General features: G+C 36.1%; 1 protein-coding gene across 1 annotated transcript; it reads left to right on the forward strand.

Moving 5' to 3' along the window:
* Nucleotides 4,780-12,721, forward strand: LOC109233278 (oxysterol-binding protein-related protein 3A). The gene is made up of 10 exons (XM_019399092.1): nucleotides 4,780-5,153; nucleotides 6,427-6,520; nucleotides 7,349-7,465; nucleotides 7,552-7,624; nucleotides 7,721-7,839; nucleotides 7,960-8,081; nucleotides 9,052-9,228; nucleotides 10,180-10,324; nucleotides 11,373-11,551; nucleotides 12,263-12,721. Exons 1-10 carry the CDS (start codon nucleotides 5,038-5,040, stop codon nucleotides 12,510-12,512), a joined length of 1,392 nt encoding a protein of 463 aa, XP_019254637.1. The 5' UTR covers nucleotides 4,780-5,037; the 3' UTR covers nucleotides 12,513-12,721.

The following is a 20,451-nucleotide window of genomic DNA, read 5'->3' on the forward strand; positions in this document are numbered from 1 at the left end:
TGGTCCTCATTTGTGCGCTCAACAAATATCTCAACCTCTCTATTCACAGGTATTTCGCTGACAAGATTATATATATCTGAGTCATTTGTTAACAATCTTATACTTGTCTCGGAATGAGGTCCAAACTTGAACCAAAATTTTACTTTTCTATCATTAACATTCAACTTCTTCATACATTGTCTCATCTGGATGATAGAGTTTTCATCTCCCTTACATTAGTCATAATAATCTATTTGTCCACCAACATAATCCATCTCAGGCTCAAATATCCATCAACCCATATAGTGTAGCTTAATTGTGTACATATCAGGATCTTCACCTTCATCTGTAAAGAGATTTTAAAAAGAAACATATTGGTTTCATTAAGATAAAGTAAATGTAGATTTTAGAAAATGACGCACCATGTATGTTTTTTTTTTTTATATTAACTAAATTCCTATTATCTGATGTAATTTTTCTGTTTAGTAATAGTTTCAACAAAGAAAATTCTAAAGACTTTCTATTAACCTTCATATCTCAAGGAAAAATTCATTTTCCATCTCCCTTTTATTTAGACAGAAAATGAAAAAGAAAGGGATTTGAAGAAAATTATGAGGATACCATGAGTTTGGCAAGCAGACAACTCAACAATTGCATAGACAGATATGGAGATGGTCACTTGTACACAACAACCATTTAAAAAAGAGCACACTGGTAATCAGTAATCCATTCTTTCACACAAACATGTAATAAGGAGAAACAATTTGGCTAGATGAATTGAAAAGAAAGTGGCGGCAATCGAGGTCGAATTATTCAAGATAAACTGGACATATGCAGATTCTAAGATACAATTGAGAGCATTGAATGTATGTGGTATTTTTGGCTAATGCATCAAATATGTTTCGTTGTAACTTTTTCAATTTCTAATAGAAATTGAATACATTTTGTGTTAGCATACGGTTCCTTAAAGTGTTTGAAATCGAGTTCGTCTTGTCGCTTGAAGTTTATAAGTAGTTTATATAGAATCACATACATCATCAAGCCAATAATTATAAGTATTCTAGTATGTATGTTGTGATTGTCACATGAAATCTTAAACTAATTAACTCAAAGAGTACTCACATGATGGGGTGGATTCTAACCCACTTCTAGAGCGCAATTCCATCGTTGCTTCCAGATCAAATAGATCGAGGACTTCTTTGCAATGAAGAAGCGTCTAAGAGCCCGTTTGGCTTAGCTTATTTAAAGTAGCTGATAAGCACTAAGTGCTGAAAAGCATTTTTTTAATGTTGGAGCTGATTTATTAAATAAGCAGTTACGTGTTTGGATGAAAGTGCTAAAACTAATATTAAGCAGCGGAAGTGTTTGGTGAAAAAAGCTGAAAAGCATTTTTTTCCTATTAAAATGTTTTAAATGCCCTAAAGTTGTTTATTACATGATTTTCAATTCCTGAATGATTCAAAAACAAAAATAATTTATGTCTCAATTTAATATTTATGCAAAATTTATTAGATTAAACTATTTTCAATAAAATTATATTGTGATAAGCTAAAATACAATCATAAGCTAAAATAAAACAATTAATAATTTGAACAAAATTCATTACATTATAAGGAATAGAATAAAGAATAGTCGTTTGGTTCATATTTGAATACAAAGAATAAGAGAAATTTCGAATCTGGGCAACATACGTTGTTGAACAACATTAACGTTTTCCCCTTTAAAACACAATGCTTCTTTATTTCTTTTTCAAGAGATTAAGAAATAATTAGGAATATACCCAGATCTCTAATTTTACAACAAGATGCAAAAAGTCTTAGCAAATAATTTAAGAATGTAAAGAAACTTTCTACCCTAAATGGTGCCAATTGCCAATGTGATTGTTCTTAGACAGTAGAGGAGGTTAAGGAGGTAGAAAAAATGGTGAGTGAATGAATCGTGAAGAACGGTAGATTTTAGGTTTTCGTTTTAAAGTATTTTAAAGATTATAATAAAATAATAGGGTAAAAGAGTAAAATTATTGGTCAAACCAAAAGTGCTTATAAGTCAGAAAATCATAAGCTGGGGGTGACCAACTTATGACTTATGGCTTATTTTGGCTTATAAGCCGAGTGCTTATAAGCACTTTTGGTGTTAACCAAACGCGTAGATAAGCTAAAAAATGCTTATAAGCCAGTTTGACCAGCTTATAAGCTTAGCCAAACACCCTCTAAATATTGCAGAACTAGGGTTCAACTAGGGTACGTCATGTCCAAGACAAGAGACTGATTTTTCTTTATGTTTTTTATTTCTCAAAACAACAACTTTTGAAATACCTAAATTGCCCCTTTTAGTAGTAAACTCTCCGTCAAAAATATTTAGGTCTGTTAGTTGAAGGATCAAAATCACTCACATGATATAATTGAAGGCTAGTAGTGGTAAGTTGGATAACATAAGGACTAAAATAAAAATATAGTTATAATACAGGGACTAAAAGTGCTATTTCCTCATTTGAATCGTAACATTATGTTTTAAACAATTACATTTTGGACATTAGACAATTTCACAAGAGATAAAGGTGTAGCTATGCATATCTGTAAAAGTCATCGGAAAAAAGGACCAAGTAAGAGCAAACACAATTTTTTTTTTTGTCAATACTATCACACAAGTGCAGCCGCTTCCTTAAATGTTTTACATTTGTCCAAAAAATCATGAGGCCAAAAGAGGGTCAACAAACATCCGAATGGTATGTCTGAAGACACAATTTACAGTTGGTCACTATCAGTTACGGAAGCAGGATTTTTACCAAGAAAATTTAAAAAATTAAAAAATTAAAATACACGAAGAAGCTAAGGGAATTCAATATCTAATATATACACATAAAATAAAAATTTAATCTTATATACATAGTGTAATTTTCGACGAAAAGGATTCAGCTAAACTCCCGTCCGCTGTTCGTCCACCTAACTCCGCCCTGGTCACTATACAACATTAACGATAACCCCAAAGGACAAAAAGGAAAAGATATTTTGCATGCTTTATTCAGACTGAAATACGCCATTCATATTATTTCGTTATTGTTAGTGTTATCGAACAATAAATAACATTAAGCAATATTAAATAGAAACTTATTATTAGTGTATCATTTTTAAAAGATGTTGGCCAGCTCATTCATGGGTTGTATCGACTGTTAGCTTAGGTTACTTGCATGTTCTTATAACATGTCCTCATGTGGGCAACATGCTAAAGTTGAAGCCTAAGAAGTTGAGTTGTGAGGACATAATGCACCCCAATTACACGAGAATTTGTAATTTCATATTTGCGATGAACTTAGAGAAAAATCTTTAATTATTTTTTATCTAGTTTATATTGTAAATCCGTCTTTGTAATCACGTAAAATTGGAAAAGATGAAAAAACATTCTCGTTCTGATATACAAAGGTACAAGGTCTATGTCAAAGGGTGTGATCTAGTGATTAATAAGGTGGGTTAAGAACCATGAGGTCTTAGGTCCAAATCTCATTTGTCCAAGCTTTAGTGAACAGAGTTACCTGATACCTATTGCTGGCGGAAGATAGCAGATATCTCATAGAATTAATCGATGTTACGTAAGCTAGCTCGGACACCACGATTATAAAATAAAAAAAATATATTGCCGTATAATGTAGTGAGGCTAAAAATTATATTGACTCTAGTCCAAAGCTAAAATTAGGTGACGGAATTCCTTTGCAATATTCATATATACAAAAAACTGACAGACAAAGATCATTGGCACTTCGTAATCACTAATTCGTTATTGAAAAACTTCTATTGAATAAAAAATGAACTTATCGTTGATTGGTCTAGCTGTCTCACGCTACTCTCAATCATGTTGAGTTCTTTATGATTATATATATTCAAAAATAAAAATTTCTTTTGTTATTTTATCTGACAGTAACTCTTTTCTAAAGATAGGTCATGAAGTAACAGGAAACGCTGCATGTTTATGCAGGGATTGATAGTCCGGCCGGACCCAATCATTTCGGTCCAAATTCTGTAATTATTTAAAAAAATTTATTTAATATATATAAATAATTAATTTAAAATTCGATAATTTAATATGTTAAAACTTCAAACCCATAAATTTTAAATTCTGACTTCACCTTTATTTTTTTTTTGAGTGATCAAGATTCAAATGTTACTATCATATCTTCACTGAGAAGAAAAGACTTATTTATATTTTCCCCCGTATCTACCCTTACCTTTTCAATTTCCCCTTCATATTACTTGACTAAAATTTTCATGATAGGAATAATATTGTCAATTTTTCAACACTAATTTTTATACTTTTGGAATATCAAGAATGTGTAAGGAGTAATAGTGTCTTCAAGAGGAGAAAAAAAAAGAACGTCACAAAAATAAAGATATTCCTTTGAAAAAACAAAATAAATTTATTTCAAATATCATACTCTCCCGTTTTAATTTATGAAGCAACGATTTTTAGAAACTTATGGTCTCAATTATGAAATTATACTTGTGTACAATAACAACCTAGTATAATTTCACAAGTGAGGCCCCTCGACTCAAAGACAATATACTCACATCAGAGTTGAAAAAGAAATATTGTATTGACAAAGATGGAAAAAAAGAGATAACAATAGCTAGATAATAAGATAACAGGAAAGGAATATTACATAAAAAATTTATCATTAGAAGTAAATGAAAAATTTAAATTAAATTATTTTTAAAATTAATTTTTTAAAGGGAATGAAATGAAATTGCTGCCATATAATATTGTGTTGGGCCGTCTCTAGAGTAGCCGCCAAGCTGGAACCAAAATTAAAGACAAATTAGACGCGTAAATCTTTTTGGTAGAGGCGAACAGAATAAGATTCATTGCACAAACTGTGTAAAAATGTCATTTTTGACTTCAAACATATAAAGCAGAGTCAGAGGACCCGCCACTGACCTTTACCTTTCTTCCTCCTCTCTTCTTTCTAGTCTCCGCCCCCACAAATCCCCTTTAATTCTCTCAATTTTTCTTCAAAAAAATACCTTGTGTTCATCAGATCTTTGAAAAAAAAGAGTTTGTTTTTAATCGATGGCGTCCAACAAAGATGAGAATCAAAGCGGTAGCAGTGGTGGTGGAGGTTTCTTTTCCTCAATAGCATCGAGCTTGTCCAATTTAGGCAGTGCTATGTCTAAATCTGTTAATGGGTAAAAAAAACCCTAATTTCATCATCCCTCTTGTGATTTTAAAATTTTATTTACGCCGGAGTTTACTGTCAAATTGGAAATTGCCTGCAGATCCGTAACTCTGATTTGATTTTTGTTTCATTTTGCTTTGTTTTTCCTTACCTTTTAACCCGATTTTTGAGAATTTGAAAATTTCCTCTTGTTTTTACCTCGATTTCATTTGCATTAACTGATTGGGTGCTCAAAGAATCTTCATTTGTCATTTTGTGTCTAAAAGTTCCATTTTTTTCCATTTCTATAGTACTTGGAATTCAATTTGAACTTGTAATAATGGCAGTGATGTGAATAGGTTATTTTATAACTGCTTAGTGTTTTGATTATAATATTAGTCTACGAATGTTACTTAAAGGCAGTTAACAGTAAGCTTGAAGGAGCTATGCCTTATTTCTTTAATTAGCTTATCTGACAAACCTATACGAGTCGAGTCAGCTAATAGCTGAAGATTTCATTAAGATGCCGCTTAAGTTTGATGCACAATGCGCTTGAAAACAGAAGAAAATTGCGACACACAGAGGTTAAAACTTGATGCCCATACGAGATATATTTCAAGAATTAAAACTTTCCTTGAACTAGTTAGAATTAAATAGAGTTGTAGGGAGTTAGCACAATGAGAAAAAGGAACAGGCAAAGTTGTTGGGTTATATATGTTTCTTACGAAAATATGACCATCACCAGCCTGCTTACGGACCACGTTCTATTTCTGGCATGAAACAAGAAATGTGGATGATAAAGTAAATTTCGCCTCCCTTAAAAACGTTGAAGGTGCAAGAAATTTTAGGTTATGCTGACAGTTTACGCTCCATGTAACTGGCGCATTATCTTGTTACTCAATAATTATGCATGCTGATAATAAATTGCTCTCTACCTCCCTCTGCCTCTCGGAATTTATTGATCTTAGAAAGCTTTCCCATATATGATACCCGATGAAACAGAATACAAACGCTTATATTTATGCACAGAATGTATTTATCATTTTACATATTACTTCCAACATATGAGCTGAAGATTTTAATATCTTGCTACAGAAAGTGGGAAGTTTTATCGATAGTGATTTTCATTTGTTTTTTTCGGCTCTTATTGTGCTTTAGTGAGTATATAATCAATTTCCATTAAAATTTGCAATACTCTGTTATTTAGACAAATTGAAATCTTATGATATGTCAGATTTTTCCTTGGTTATAGTACTTTTGATTTCTATGGGCGTTTTAGTCATAAGCTGTCATTCCTGTTCCAGCATGCTTGGTTATGAAGGTCTGGAAGTCGTAAATCCTGAAGGAGGCAATGAAGATGCTGGAGCTGAAGCCCAACGAGGAAGATGGAAGGCGGAGGTATTAATCTTCTTCCTTTCTTAATCCTGAAGGGTTGGATGTGTCCTAGGTGGCTGAGTATATTTATCCGTTTGCTATAATCTGTAAAGAGAATGGTGTTTTCTAGTTTCCCTACTCCCTTTTTGGTTCAATCACTTGTTTATGCCTCCCATATATTTTGGGGGGAAAATGTTGCCCTGACTAATACCTATGGAAAAAGACAAATGCTTAATAACTGAACCCTTCCTCATAATTATCCAATACTCTAGGAGACACACTGCAGCTTTGCCTCATCTCCTTTTGCAGCCACCTCCAAATAGAACTTTCCATTTAGTAGATACAGATGTATGCTGTTGGCTTTTGGAAACTACCAGATATTCCTTGGAAAGCTATTTACTCAGGTAAATGCTAGTTTCGGGGTGGTTAATATGCTCGACGTGTTTCATGTAATTATGAACTCCATGTGACTTTTATCAATGTCAACACAACTTAACCTTTTGGAGCTGACATAACACACTACACGGGCCTTCCCTTTTGAAGGAAGCTTGTGAAGGGCAGATAGATGGAGCTTCTATGAAGAAGAAGAAAAATCTATACTAGACCTTTCCTTATGGGAGAACCAAGCAAGGGATGAGTGCTAGCACTAAATCCGTTGTTTCTTCCCCCTTTTGCCACATTTGACTCCTGTAACCATTATATTAACAAAGTTATAAATTTGAAAACGAATACTTTCAGATTCTTTGTGATTAACTGTCAGTGGCAACTAATAGGAGCTGCAGCACCAATGACTTTTTGGGGGCAGTTTTAGAGTTTTTGTTGAGACATTCACACTTCTGAGATTTCTTGCAGGATCGCGATAATTATTGGAAAATGATGCAGAAGTACATAGGCGCTGATGTTACCTCGTTGGTGACATTGCCAGTTATTATTTGTGAGCCAATGACCAACCTTCAAAAAATGGCAGAGGTGTGTTTCCAATTTATTGCAGCTTACTGCTGTGTTTTGCTTTATTTTTGTTGAGGATTATACTGAGCTAGCAATTCTACTGACAGTTGATGGAGTACGCCTATCTACTGGACTTGGCAGATGAGTGCGAGGACCCACACATGAGATTAGTGTATTCCGGTAAACAATCTATTGCAGCAGTGCTTAGCATCACTCTTATTTTAAATCCAGTATCTCTTGCTTAAATGTGCTACAACTAACAATTTGATTTTCCAGCCTCGTGGTTCATATCCGTATACTATGCCTTACAACGGACATGGAAGCCCTTCAACCCCATTCTTGGTGAAACTTATGAGTTGGTTAACCATGCTGGAATCACATTTATTGCGGAGCAGGTGAGTCGTGGAGTGAATGCTTCCCCAGGATCAAATTTAACTTGTAACATGTGTTCCTTGTAAGGTGTGAACAATTATTATTACTTTTTGTGCTGGCGATACTAACTCTTCTACTATCAGGTTAGTCATCACCCACCAATGGGTGCAGCACATGCAGAAAATGAACATTTCATTTATGATATAACCTCGAAGGTGAAGACCAAATTCTTGGGAAACTCAGTTGAAGTCTATCCACTTGGCAGGTATGGCCTATTATATTGAATTTCCAGTTTAAGAGAGCATGTTTGGGTGCTTTGTCGATAAGACCTTGAGAAGAACCTTAAAAAATACTCAGAATTCTGGTGAGGAAGAAGTTAATAGTCCTTCAATATTCACACAAGGAGTTTGGACATTTTCTTAAAGAAGCATAAAAATAGAGGCATCTTCGTTTAACCGCTAGGCGTCTGTTCGAAACATGTCAATGTTTGTGTAACAGATATAGTAATGCAAGTTCTTACAAGTTTACTTCTGGTTAGATGATGGTTCCTCTTGTTTTTTGCTAAGTCCGCCTGATGCTTAATTGTAGAATTGGAACTATTTAGTAAGCTTCAGGAAGAGGCTGAAATGTTCACTAGCATGCAGGATAATGTTTCAGATAAATTATCTGATAGCTAATTATCTGTGAGGTGATTTGGCAGATGAAATTCATGCCTTTTTTGCAACCTGTCCCCTAAATAATGCTCCCTCAGTTTCAATTTAAATGACACGCTTTCCTTATTAGTCTGTTAAAAAAGAATGACACATTTCTATATTTGGAAATAATTCAACTTTAAACCTTTTATTCTACCTTTTTTATCCTTAATGAGAAGCTTTTATAGCCACATAAATGTCATGTGGCTTTTGCCCCTTAAGCTTTTAGGACTACATATTTTAAAAAGTCTTCTTTTTTTCCCTTGAACTTTGTGCCAAGTCAAACTACATCATCTAAATTGAAATGGAGGGGGTAGCTGAAAAGACAACATGCACAAACTTGATACATTGAGAGATCATCAATTCATCTACTACTCTTTTGTCTTCCTGTTACATTATCCCTTCTATTACTTAATTAGGAGATGATTTCAACAGTTACCTAACCCCTATTTCTGGTTCCAGCTAAAAATGTTTAGTTATGTTGCGAACTGTGGACCATGTCCTTCTTTATCTTCATTTTTGGTTCATTCTATTGATGTGCAGGTCAAGGCTCACTCTGAAAAAGTCTGGTGTTGTCCTAGACTTGGTGCCTCCTCCAACAAAAGTTCACAATCTTATATTTGGGAGAACCTGGATCGATTCGCCTGGGGAGATGATCTTGACGAACCTGACGACAGGGGATAAAGTGTTATTGTATTTTCAACCTTGTGGCTGGTTTGGGTATGATTGATATCATTGCTCTTCTCTTCACCTGTTTACTGCTTCATTACGACAAAGTGCTAGAATACTTACCCTTTCTGTGGATGAATCTTTTTCAAGAGACCTGTTAGACCAATTAAACACCAAGCAATATGTAGTGTAACTGGATGGTTTCCTTCAAATTTCTTTCACTTCTTCTGGTAATGCTTAGCAAAAAAGTTCTGATTGCTCTTATTCTTCACCTCGAAGTAGTTCTTTGTGGACCTTACTCAAATCAGCGCAGTGTGGAAGAGAAGTTCAAGGGATTAATGCCCAAAAAAAATATGTAATACCCAAGGATGCAATAAGGTCTTGCTTGGAAGCTCACTTTTTTCCATTAGTGCGATTTTATAATAAGATGAAATCCTGTGCTTGTTTCCTTGTGAAGGTTTGACTTTGAGATCCAGTTTCTTGGAGGGTTTGTGATCTCCCAAGTTGCTTATAGCGATATGACTTGTTGCCAACTCCATTGGCTATCAAAGAAACTATCTTTTTTGTGCTGTCTTTGGCTTTTGTAAAAGATGTCAACTAATGCTATCATTTTACTCTAATTCTTCGAGTAAAAACGTTGATATTTCTAGCTCTCGTTTGTATGGTTGTCAGACTAGCTTTAAACTAAAAGTATATTATGTCCTTATTGTACTTCGCTCTTAGCGGGCTATGAAGCTGTCCTGCACCAAGTCCTGTTTCCGGGTGAAGGGGTTCATTACCTACCAGAATGGTGAATGTTACTGTAGTTTTCTCCATATCCGGGTCCTAAGACAGCTAAATTACATACTCGTTGCCAATTGAGAGGTTTACAGAAGATGTTCTCACTTAAGTTTCTTTTGCTTCTTATCTTGTCTGTGTTTTTTATAAACCTAAGCCTATCAAATATTTCCCTTGTCTTCCCTTTTTTCACTTTGATTTTCTGAACTATCGTGTTTTTGGCAGTGCTGGTCGCTATGAAGTTGATGGATATGTTTACAACAGTGAGGAAGAACCAAAAATTTTGATGACCGGAAAATGGAATGAATCTTTGAGTTATCAACCCTGTGATTTGGAAGGGGAACCCCTGCCAGGCAGCACAATGAAAGAGGTGAACTCAGCTTTCTTTCTTATGTTAGTAACCCCTGGTTCAATGCAACTTTCTTTTGCCTTCTTATTTAAGCTGAAATTCCATTGGCTTTGTTTTAATCATAATCCCTGGTAATATCCTCCTTCTGTTTTGGTATTTTTTGCCCTCTTCATGACTTGAAGTATGTTGAGTCCTCCAGATTTTGCAATATAATTTCAAGTTTCTCAACCAAGATTAGTTTAGACTAAAGTATGTGTCATGTTTGCCATTTTCAAATTGTAGCTAGATAGATTACAGTTTATGCCAAGCTTGATTTGGAAATCCCTTCTCTTGCTGAAGCAAGCCACGGAGTCCAAATTTTTGAAGAATCAAATTTAAACATAAGATTCTTAAATATAAATTTTGCTGTTGTAGACTTGTAGTTAACGTGGTAGTACACTTTGCTACTTTTGACATTTTAATCCCCTTATAAAGCAAAAAAGAAAGGAAATAGGAGAGTTTACAGAAATAAACATACCTACCTGCTTTGCTGAAAATGTCTGACATAAGCTACAATATATTTCATGGAGATTTTCTTACTTCCCAAGTCTGTATTCCTTTGATTTATTTAACTTTAAAATTTCAGTTTAGTATCCAAGTAAATATCTCATTGGTGGAGCAAATAATGCTTAGACATTTATATACAGGTACTGCTATGACTACATTTTACAAATACAAACGTTGAAAGTGGAAGAAGAAAGAACACACAAACAAACACTAGGGCATTTTAGTAATACATCTTAATACATAGGTGCTGCCACGCCCCATTTTAGAAACAGAGACATTAAAAGTGGAGGCAAAGACATTCTAGACCTGTCCACATGTATGAATATCATCGAATTTGGGAAAACTTATATTTTTGAATTTTGAACGCTTGAATATATTTAAACTGAAACCTTATGGGGTGCAAGTGTTTGGTTCATCAGGTTGCATCTTATGATATCTACAATGGTGATAACTGTGGTCAAGTGAAAATTATGGACTATTTATTTACTCAAATTTTCACATGCAAGTTCTTCGCTTGTTTCAGGTCTGGAGAGCTGCTGATGCTCCTAAAAATGACAAATTTCAGTATACGTATTTCGCACACAAGATTAACAGCTTTGATACTGCACCTAAGAAACTATTAGCATCTGATTCTCGCTTGCGCCCTGATCGTTACGCACTCGAGAAAGGTGACTTGTCCAAAGCTAGTTCAGAAAAGAGCCGGTATGTCTCTCTCTCTCTCTCTCTCTCTCTCTCTCCCTCCCCCTCTAAGGTGTCCTTTTGTCAATCTGCATGTTACGTTCTTTAATTTTCTGTGTGCACAGTTAACTTTTAGAAATTCGAATATCAAATCTAGCGCTTGGGACCTTTCTATTTTTGTCAGAAAAGTAAAACTCCACTTTTCCTCTGATCATACCCTTGCTTTACAGTGAGCCACATTTGTACACACGGTTTTGTTAAAAGATAGCCTTCCAGTCTGTTACCTTTGGCGTGTCAATTGTCATCCTGGGGTGAACTTCAGGGTTTCTCCAAGGATCTCATATCCTTGTTCATAGACATTAAGAAAAACTTATTTATATGTATGTGTGTTATATAAAATTTGCCACTAAGGACTTGTAAAATTGAGTACTGATCTATTCTAGCTTCATCATTGCACTTTAATTAGAAAGAGGAGACGAAGAAACAAAAATACTGGACTGCTGTACTAGTTAATATTGCGCAGCTAAACGAGCAGTCCATGCTTAACAACTTGCATAAAAAAGTTCTTGTTTACCCCGGCAAAATTCTTGGTGGAACAAGAAAATAACAAGCCCTCTCCTGTCTCCGTGTTGAAAGATCACGTCTTCCGTCAGTGTATGTTTAATTTTTTGCTATTCGGCTGCAATTGTCTAAGCCTCTTACCCTTTACTGGTGTATTTGATTTTGTTTATTCAGTTTGGAGGAGAGGCAGAGAGCTGACAGGAGAACAAGAGAGGCCAAGGGCGACGAATTCAAACCAAAATGGTTCAACTTATCAAATGAAGTTTGCCCTACACCTTGGGGTGACTTGGAGGTGTATGAATACAATGGCAAATATCATGAACATCGCGCTGCTATTGATAGTTCTGACAAGGGTGAAGAGGCTGATGTTAAAACGACTGAGTTCAACCCTTGGCAATATGAAGATTCAGTAGTTTCTGCATAATAGTTGTTTTTCTTGTCTGTATCTTGTGCTTTTCTTGCAATACCTTTTTTCTTTTACTGTATTAGACCTATATTAGGTCTGCATTCTTTTCGCAGGGAGTTAATTCCTACATTTTATCTGCTTGAGATTGATAAAAGTTTTGTACATATAGTCGCACTGAAAATATGGCTCTGAGAATTTTTCTTATGCACGCAACAAGTTTCATTAAATAGACCATTTAAACCACTCTAGGTTCAGTGACATACTTCATGGATGGGAACAGATTAACTGAACCATCAAGCTATTAAGAGTGAACAGTTAATCACTTAAGAGTGAAAAATTCATCACTTTTTTTATAAAACGATCTTTTATTCTGGAAGTACGACTTATAGCTTATGGTTCGAGTAAAAGGTGCTTGTGAATAAATCGAATATTTTTACTAAATTCTTGAGTTTCGTTTTTCCTTTATTGGTGCTTATTATTCATAGGATACGGAATAGGAACAAGACATTTAAACTTATGAAGTGATTATAATATGGAAGTTTTCTCCGGGTAAAATGGGATTATGGGTTTGCTTATGAATGGTAAAATCTTGAATATCTCATTCACTGTGCCCCGTAAAGTTATGGTTAATGACATACAGACATGCATTAATTGATTGGAATGACAGACAAAGATGCATTAATTGATTGGAATTACTCATTTTGTTCCCTTTTACTCGTCTAATATAGTAAAAATATATTTTTCCTTTTACTTATCCACTTAAGAAAAACAATTTTTTCCTTCATGTTTTAATCCTCATCATTAGATATTCATTCTCCAAATCCTTTCCCATGATTTATTATTATAGGTATTATAGTACACTATGTACTTCATTTATTATTTAAAAGGCAATAGAGGGAATGGTAGCTTAGTATGTAACCATGGTCACAAACATGCATAAATTTATTGGAGTTAGTAGCTTAGTATGTAAACGTGGTCGTATTATACCATTTTAATATTAAGAAAAATGTTCATGTCTAGAAGACTTTCTGACATACCACTAATATTCAGTTTCAATCGCTCTTTTATTTCTTATTTACATTTACCTGTGTGTCCAGACTAAGATACCAAACTTCGTTAGAGATGAGCATCCTTACTATAGATTAAGGAACGTTTCAACCAGATACGAAATTAGTTAGTTATTTGACTGTTCATTCTCTAGATTATGCTCAATATCGTGGTTGACTGGTGGGTCAAAATCAAGCTAGTTAAAACCAAATTCTTCAAATTTTCATTTTACTTTAGATTAAAAGCATAATCAAATCAAGTTTAGATGATACGCATATAATAAATGTGATGGAGACAACGAAAATCAACTATTTGCTACAACGAATGGGTCAATACTAGACATATAGCTGGATCATTAGACTTCGATGAGACAAATATATATATATATGTTAACACTTGGGCAGCAACCATAACTTCATAGTAAAGTTCATTCTATTTATATAGAAAATACCGGTTGAACAGAATTACAACATCCTTTGGGAATTGCAAGATCAATCACAATTCTTCTGCCCTACCTCAACGTAAAATTTGACAGTGACATCAATATTTGAGATTACAACAACAAAGCAGCGTAATCCCACATAGTGGGGTCTGGGAAGGGTAGAGTGTACGCAGACCTTACACCTACTTTGTGAAGGTAGAGAAGCTGTTTCCGATAGACCCCGACTCAAAGAGAAAAAGGATATCACACCTATAAACATGACTTCAGAAAGTTCTCAAAGGTTGCACCTTTTTGTGCCAACAGCTAATGAGCTAGGAGAGACGTGTTGGTGAATAACCAATGAGTAAGAGAGCAGTAGGGAAACACTTCTGAACAAACTAAACAACTCATTCAAAGTCTTGTTATTAGCTTGTGAGGCTTGTTCACAATAGACTAAGCTAGCGTTTGGCCATAGATCCCAAATTTGTTTTGAAAAATCTGATTTGGGTGAAGTTTGGTTTGAAGATGAAAATGTGTTTGGACATACGTTTTCAAAACATATTTTCCAACTTTATTTTGGAAAAACGGGTATATAATTCCCAAGTTTTGAGATTTTGGCCCAAAATTAGCTCAATAGCTGATTTTGGGATTTGAAATTTGGTATTTGGGATTTGTCCAAAATATGGGCAAAATTTATGGCCAAACATGAGTTTTGAAAATAAATCCCAAATTTATTTTGACAAAACTCATGGCCAAACGGGGCCTAAGTCTTAGCAGAAATCCAAGTATAATATTAATGTAATGGACTAGAATTGAAAAAAGAGAATTAAGGCTAAATTTCTGAAGTTTTATTGATTTGTACTATTACAATCTACTCTCGCTCAATTACTACAAGGTTTACAATGATTAGTAACAAAGCTTGAGCTGATCATCAATGGTGGAATCCTGTAAAAAGAAGAAGAAGTGAAGTGAGAAGAGGATCAGAAAGAGAAGGAGAAAGAAGAAGAATCGAAGGGAAGGAAGTGAGAAATACCAGAATTCTTAACTGCCAGTGTTCTCCTTCAGTTATCTATTTAACAGCCCAGCTGTAATTAACAGCCACTGTAACGGCCCAAACTACCCAACTCATCTGGGCCTTTTATTTAATAACACTGCTTTTAATCTGAACCGTCTAAACTAATATGAGTAATTCCATCTCCTGCTGCCATGTCATCTCTTTACTAATACACTTCAATTCCCAACTTAGCAATAGGGTTTCCCATTCAGCCGAGTTCCGACATAACAATACCCTCCCGTTCAGAAAGACCTTGTCCTCAAGGTCGGAGTTGACTGATAAAGTCGGGAAATTGGCTCTTAATGTACCCCCAATCCTCCCACGTAGCTTCTTCTGGGCTCAAATTAGACCATTGTACCAAAACCTTCACAACAGCTGCATTATTGATCTTCACCATACGTCTCCTTAAAATAGCCACAAGTTGCACCATCACACGACCATCATCATCGCAAATGGGAGGCTGATGCTGAGAATTGATGTCAGGACCAACCCTCTTCTTCAGCTGTGAAACGTGAATGACAAGGTGGATTTGGGATCCCGCTGGAAGTTCTAGCCGGTATGCCACTGCTCCTATCTTTTCAAGAATCTTGTAAGGGCCATAATATTTAGCACTCAGCTTTAGATTCTTTCTAACTGCTACTGATGCTTGCTTGTATGGCTGTAGTTTTAGGTAGACCATATCACCTTCATTCAATACTCTTTCAGTTTTGTTCTTATCTGCAAAAAATTTCATACGGGCTTGGGCCACTTGTAAATTCTCCTTAAGCTATTGTAGAATGTGTTGCCTCTGAGCCATGCATGCACCCACTTGAGTGTGTGTAGAATAAGGTAGGGATCCCAATGGCACCTAAGAAGGGGGAAACCCATATAGGGCTTCAAATGGTGTAGCCTTGAGGGTTGTGTGCTGGTTGGTGTTGTACCACCATTTAGCCATAGGAAGCCATCTCAACCAGTGCTTAGAATTAGCAAACACCATAGACCTCAAATAAGTTTCTAGGTACCTATTTAACCTTTCAGTTTGTCCATCTGTCTGGGGATGGTAGGAAGTGGACATAGTAAGTTTGGTCTCCATAGACTTGAACAACTGTTGCCAAAATTGGCTAGTGAACACAGGGTCCCTGTCTGTGACAATGGTTTTGGAAAGGCCATGTAGTCTATGCACCTCTTTAAGAAACAAATCTGCAATGTCTTTAGCTGTATAGATAGGGATGTTTGAGGGCTATAAAATGGCCATATTTAGTCAACCCGTCAACTACTACTAGAATAGCATTCCTGTGAGTAGAGGAAGGGAGGCCTTCTATAAAGTCCATGGCAATGTCATGCAATGGTGTATCAGGGATAGGTAAAGGCTGCAGTAGGCTAGGGTAGTGCACATTCTCAGTTTTTATCTTCTGACAAACATCACACTCAGACACCCATTTGCATATATCACCTTTCATACTTGGCCAATAGAAGACCATATTAACCCTTTTGTAAGTGCCTTGCTGCCCAGAGTGTCCACCTAGAGGTGACTGATGCAATTCCCTGAAAATCTTAGCCCTCAGTTCAGCTCCTTTACCCACAAAAATCTTTTGATTATATCTGATAATACCCTGATGTAGAGTATATCCTGGTTTGGAAGTTGGGTCAGTTATCAATTCAGTTAGCAGTTGTAAGGCTGCAGGATCATGCTCACAGCTGTGAGTTATTTCCTGCATCCATGTGGGTTCAGCTACTGATAATGCATTTAACGTTGGCTCCTCTTCCTCCTGCCTTCTTGACAAGGCATCAGCCACCCTATTCTCTGATCCTTTCTTGTACAGCACTTCATAGTCTAGCCCCAACAATTTGGTTAGTCCTTTCTGTTGCAGTGCAGTGGTGACCCTTTGTTCCAGTAGGTATTTCAAGCTATGATGGTTAGTCCTAATTATAAAATGGCCCCCTTGAAGGTAGTGTCTCCATTTATCCACTGCTGAGAGGACATCCATGAATTCTTTTTCATAAGTAGATAACCCCAGATGTCTAGGAGCCAAAACTTTGCTGAAGTAGGCCAGGGGTCTTCCATTCTGCATGAGTACTGCTCCAATGCCTTTAGAGCAGGCATCAATTTCCACTATGAATTCCTTAGTAAAATCAGCTAATGCTAAGACTGGGGCTGTTGTCATAGCTTTTTTAAGTGCTTGGAAGGCCTTTTCAGCATCTATAGTCCATTGAAAGGCATTCTTATTCAGTAGGCCAGTCAATGGCCTGCTAATAATCCCATAGGATTTGACAAACCTTCTATAATACCCAGTCAGCCCCAAGAACCCTCTCAAGGCTTTTACTGATTTAGGGACTGGCCAATTTGCCATAGCTTCAATTTTGGAAGGGTCTGTGGACACCCCTTCCCCTGTGATAATGTGTCCCAGGTATTCCACTTTAGGTTGACCAAAAGAACACTTAGATAGTTTGGCAAAAAGCTGTTCTTTCCTTAGTATTTCCAACACTTTTCTGAGATGTCCCACATGGTCATCTACTGATGCACTACTAGTATATCATCAAAAAATACCAACACAAACTTCCTCAAATAGGCATTGAACACATGGTTCATTAGGGATTGAAAAGTAGCAGGTGCATTGGTCAGTCCAAAGGGCATGACCTTGAACTCATAGTGCCCTAAATGAGTTCTGAAGGCTGTCTTGTAAATGTCAGCCTTACCCATTCTGATTTGGTGATATCCTTCTCTAAGATCAATCTTAGAGTATATGCTAGATCCACTTAGCTCATCCATCAAATCATCCACTAAAGGTATAGGTAATTTATCTTTAATGGTCATATTGTTTAGGGCTCTATAATCAATGCAAAATCTCCAACTGCCATCCTTCTTTTTAACCAACAGTACAGGAGAAGAAAATGGGGAATGACTAGGTTGTATGATTCCATTATTGAGCATGTCATTTACTTGTTTTTCAATCTCATTCTTCTGAAAGAAATCATACCTGTAAGATCTTATACTTACTGGACTTGCTTCTGCTTTCAGGGGAATGTAATGGTCATGGTTCCTTTGAGGAGGCAGGGTTGTGGGCTCAACAAACACATCTGGAAATTGCATCAACAACTTATCAATGTCTGCATGCACTTCCTCTACACTCTTCATTTCTGTAGCTGTTACAGTAAAAAGGTGAGCCCAAATTGCTTGCCCTTTCTTCAAAAATTGACTCCTTTGCTTGACATTCCTTGTAATTCTCCTTGACTGTATATACCTTTCAATTACACTCTCTTCCCCTTGTGAGTCACTTGTACTTTGTATGCAATGAAGTCTAGTAACACCGGATTATGAGCCTTCATCCAATCACCCCCAAGTATCATGTCATTTCCCCCCAGCCTGATAAGTCTAACTGAGTCTTCAAACTCTACCCCTTGAATCCTCCATTTGAATCTGTGGCAGATGTGTAGGCTCATTAGGTGATTACCATTAGCTACAATCACTCTCATAGGAGCAGCCTCATTGATCACACACCCCATCTTTTTAGTAGTTTCTAAGTCTAAGAAACTATGAGTGCTTCCAGAATCCAAGAGGATGGTCATTTGATTCTTCTTGGATTCTCCCCTTAGTTTAATAGTGTTTGGTACCTCAGTTCCTGATAAGGCATTTAAACTGATTGCCTCATCTACTATTTCTTCCTCTGGGATCATCTCTACCATAGCTTCTTCTCGCATATGTTCTTCTTGCTGGACCATCACCTCTTGTTCTTCAGAAGCAGTCATTGCATTAATCTGCTTCTGTTTGCATTGATGGCCTGGGAAGTACTTGTGTCCACATTTTTAACACAGTCCATTGTTTCTTCTATAATCCATTCCTCTGTTAGTATTGTAATTCTGTGTACTTGCTCCCCTGTTAACCATGCCTAGATTCTGTGTGCTGGATTGATTAGAGGTTGTGGTAGTGGTCCTTTTTCCCCAAGTGGTCTTTCATTTTCTATTCCAAGAGTCGATTACCTTCTCTTGGTGCCTAGCCTTTTCAACAACTTGACTGAGTGTGTATGGATTCAGCATCTTGACTGTGTGCCTGATGTCCTCTTTTAGTCCTTCCACAAACAATTCTAGGAAGAACCCTTCAGGAATGGTGAGATTGAATTTACTATTATCTGCATCTTGAAATCTTTTACAAAGTTCTTTACAGAATTCTTGCCAAGTAATATTTCCTTTGCTCAATTGATAGGAAAAATACCATGATTCAGCTCTCCCATTGAGATAAAGAACAGCCTCCTCCAACTTCTGTTCTGCAACTGTGATGTGATTGAAGTGGAAATACCTCTCACACCTCCTCAACCAAGAACAAGGATCTGATCCTGCTGCTCCATCAAAATAAGGAAACTCCACTCTAGAACTGGAGTTGGAATGATGGTTGTGATAAGGTCTCTCCATTTTCATGGAATGTGTATACTGGTCCTTTCGAGCTCTCTTTCCTTGTCCATCAAGATGTTGAACATCTGCTGGACACTACCCAATAGGCCTGCTCGATTTGGAAGCAACTTCTCCATCAATAACCCATCTGCTGCGCCAATCCATCCATCTTAGCATCCATGGAATCTGCCTTCTTCCCAGCTTCTGCTATGTGGTTCTGCAGCTGGGTCTCTAATTTCTTTATGTTTTCCTCCATAGTTTTGGACCTAGTTTCTGTAACTGTCATAATTGTTGGGCCAGGAATGTGCTCTGATACCAAATGTAATGAACTAGAATTGAAAGAAGAGAATTAAGGCTAAATTTCTGAAGATTTATTGATTTGTACTATTACAATCTACTCTCGCTCAATTACTACAAGGTTTACAATGATTAGTAACAAAGCTTGAGCTGATCATCAATGGTGGAATCATGTAAAAAGAAGAAGAAGTGAAGTGAGAAGAGGATCAGAAAGAGAAGGAGAAAGAAGAAGAATCGAAGGGAAGGAAGTGAGAAATACCAGAATTCTTAACTGCCAGTGTTCTCCTTCAGTTGTCTATTTAACACAAATGTAATGAACTAGAATTGAAAGAAGAGAATTAAGGCTAAATTTCTGAAGTTTTATTCATTTGTACTATTACAATCTACTCTCACTCAATTACTACAAGGTTTACAATGATTAGTAACAAAGCTTGAGCAGATCATCAATGGTGGAATCCTGTAAAAAGAAGAAGAAGTGAAGTGAGAAGAGGATCAGAAAGAGAAGGAGAAAGAAGAAGAATCGAAGGGAAGGAAGTGAGAATTACCAGAATTCTTAACTGCCAGTGTTCTCCTTCAGTTGTCTATTTAACAGCCCAGCTGTAATTAACAGCCCAAACTACCCAATTCATCTGGGCCTTTTATTTAATAACACTGCTTTTAATCTGAACCGTCTAAACGAATATGAGTAATTCCATCTCCTGATGCCACGTCATCTCTTTACTAATACACTTCAATTCCCAATTTAGCATTAGGGTTTCCCATTTAGCTGAGTT

This window comes from Nicotiana attenuata, chromosome 10 (assembly GCF_001879085.1).
Source record: "Nicotiana attenuata strain UT chromosome 10, NIATTr2, whole genome shotgun sequence".
Lineage (NCBI taxonomy): Eukaryota > Viridiplantae > Streptophyta > Magnoliopsida > Solanales > Solanaceae > Nicotiana > Nicotiana attenuata.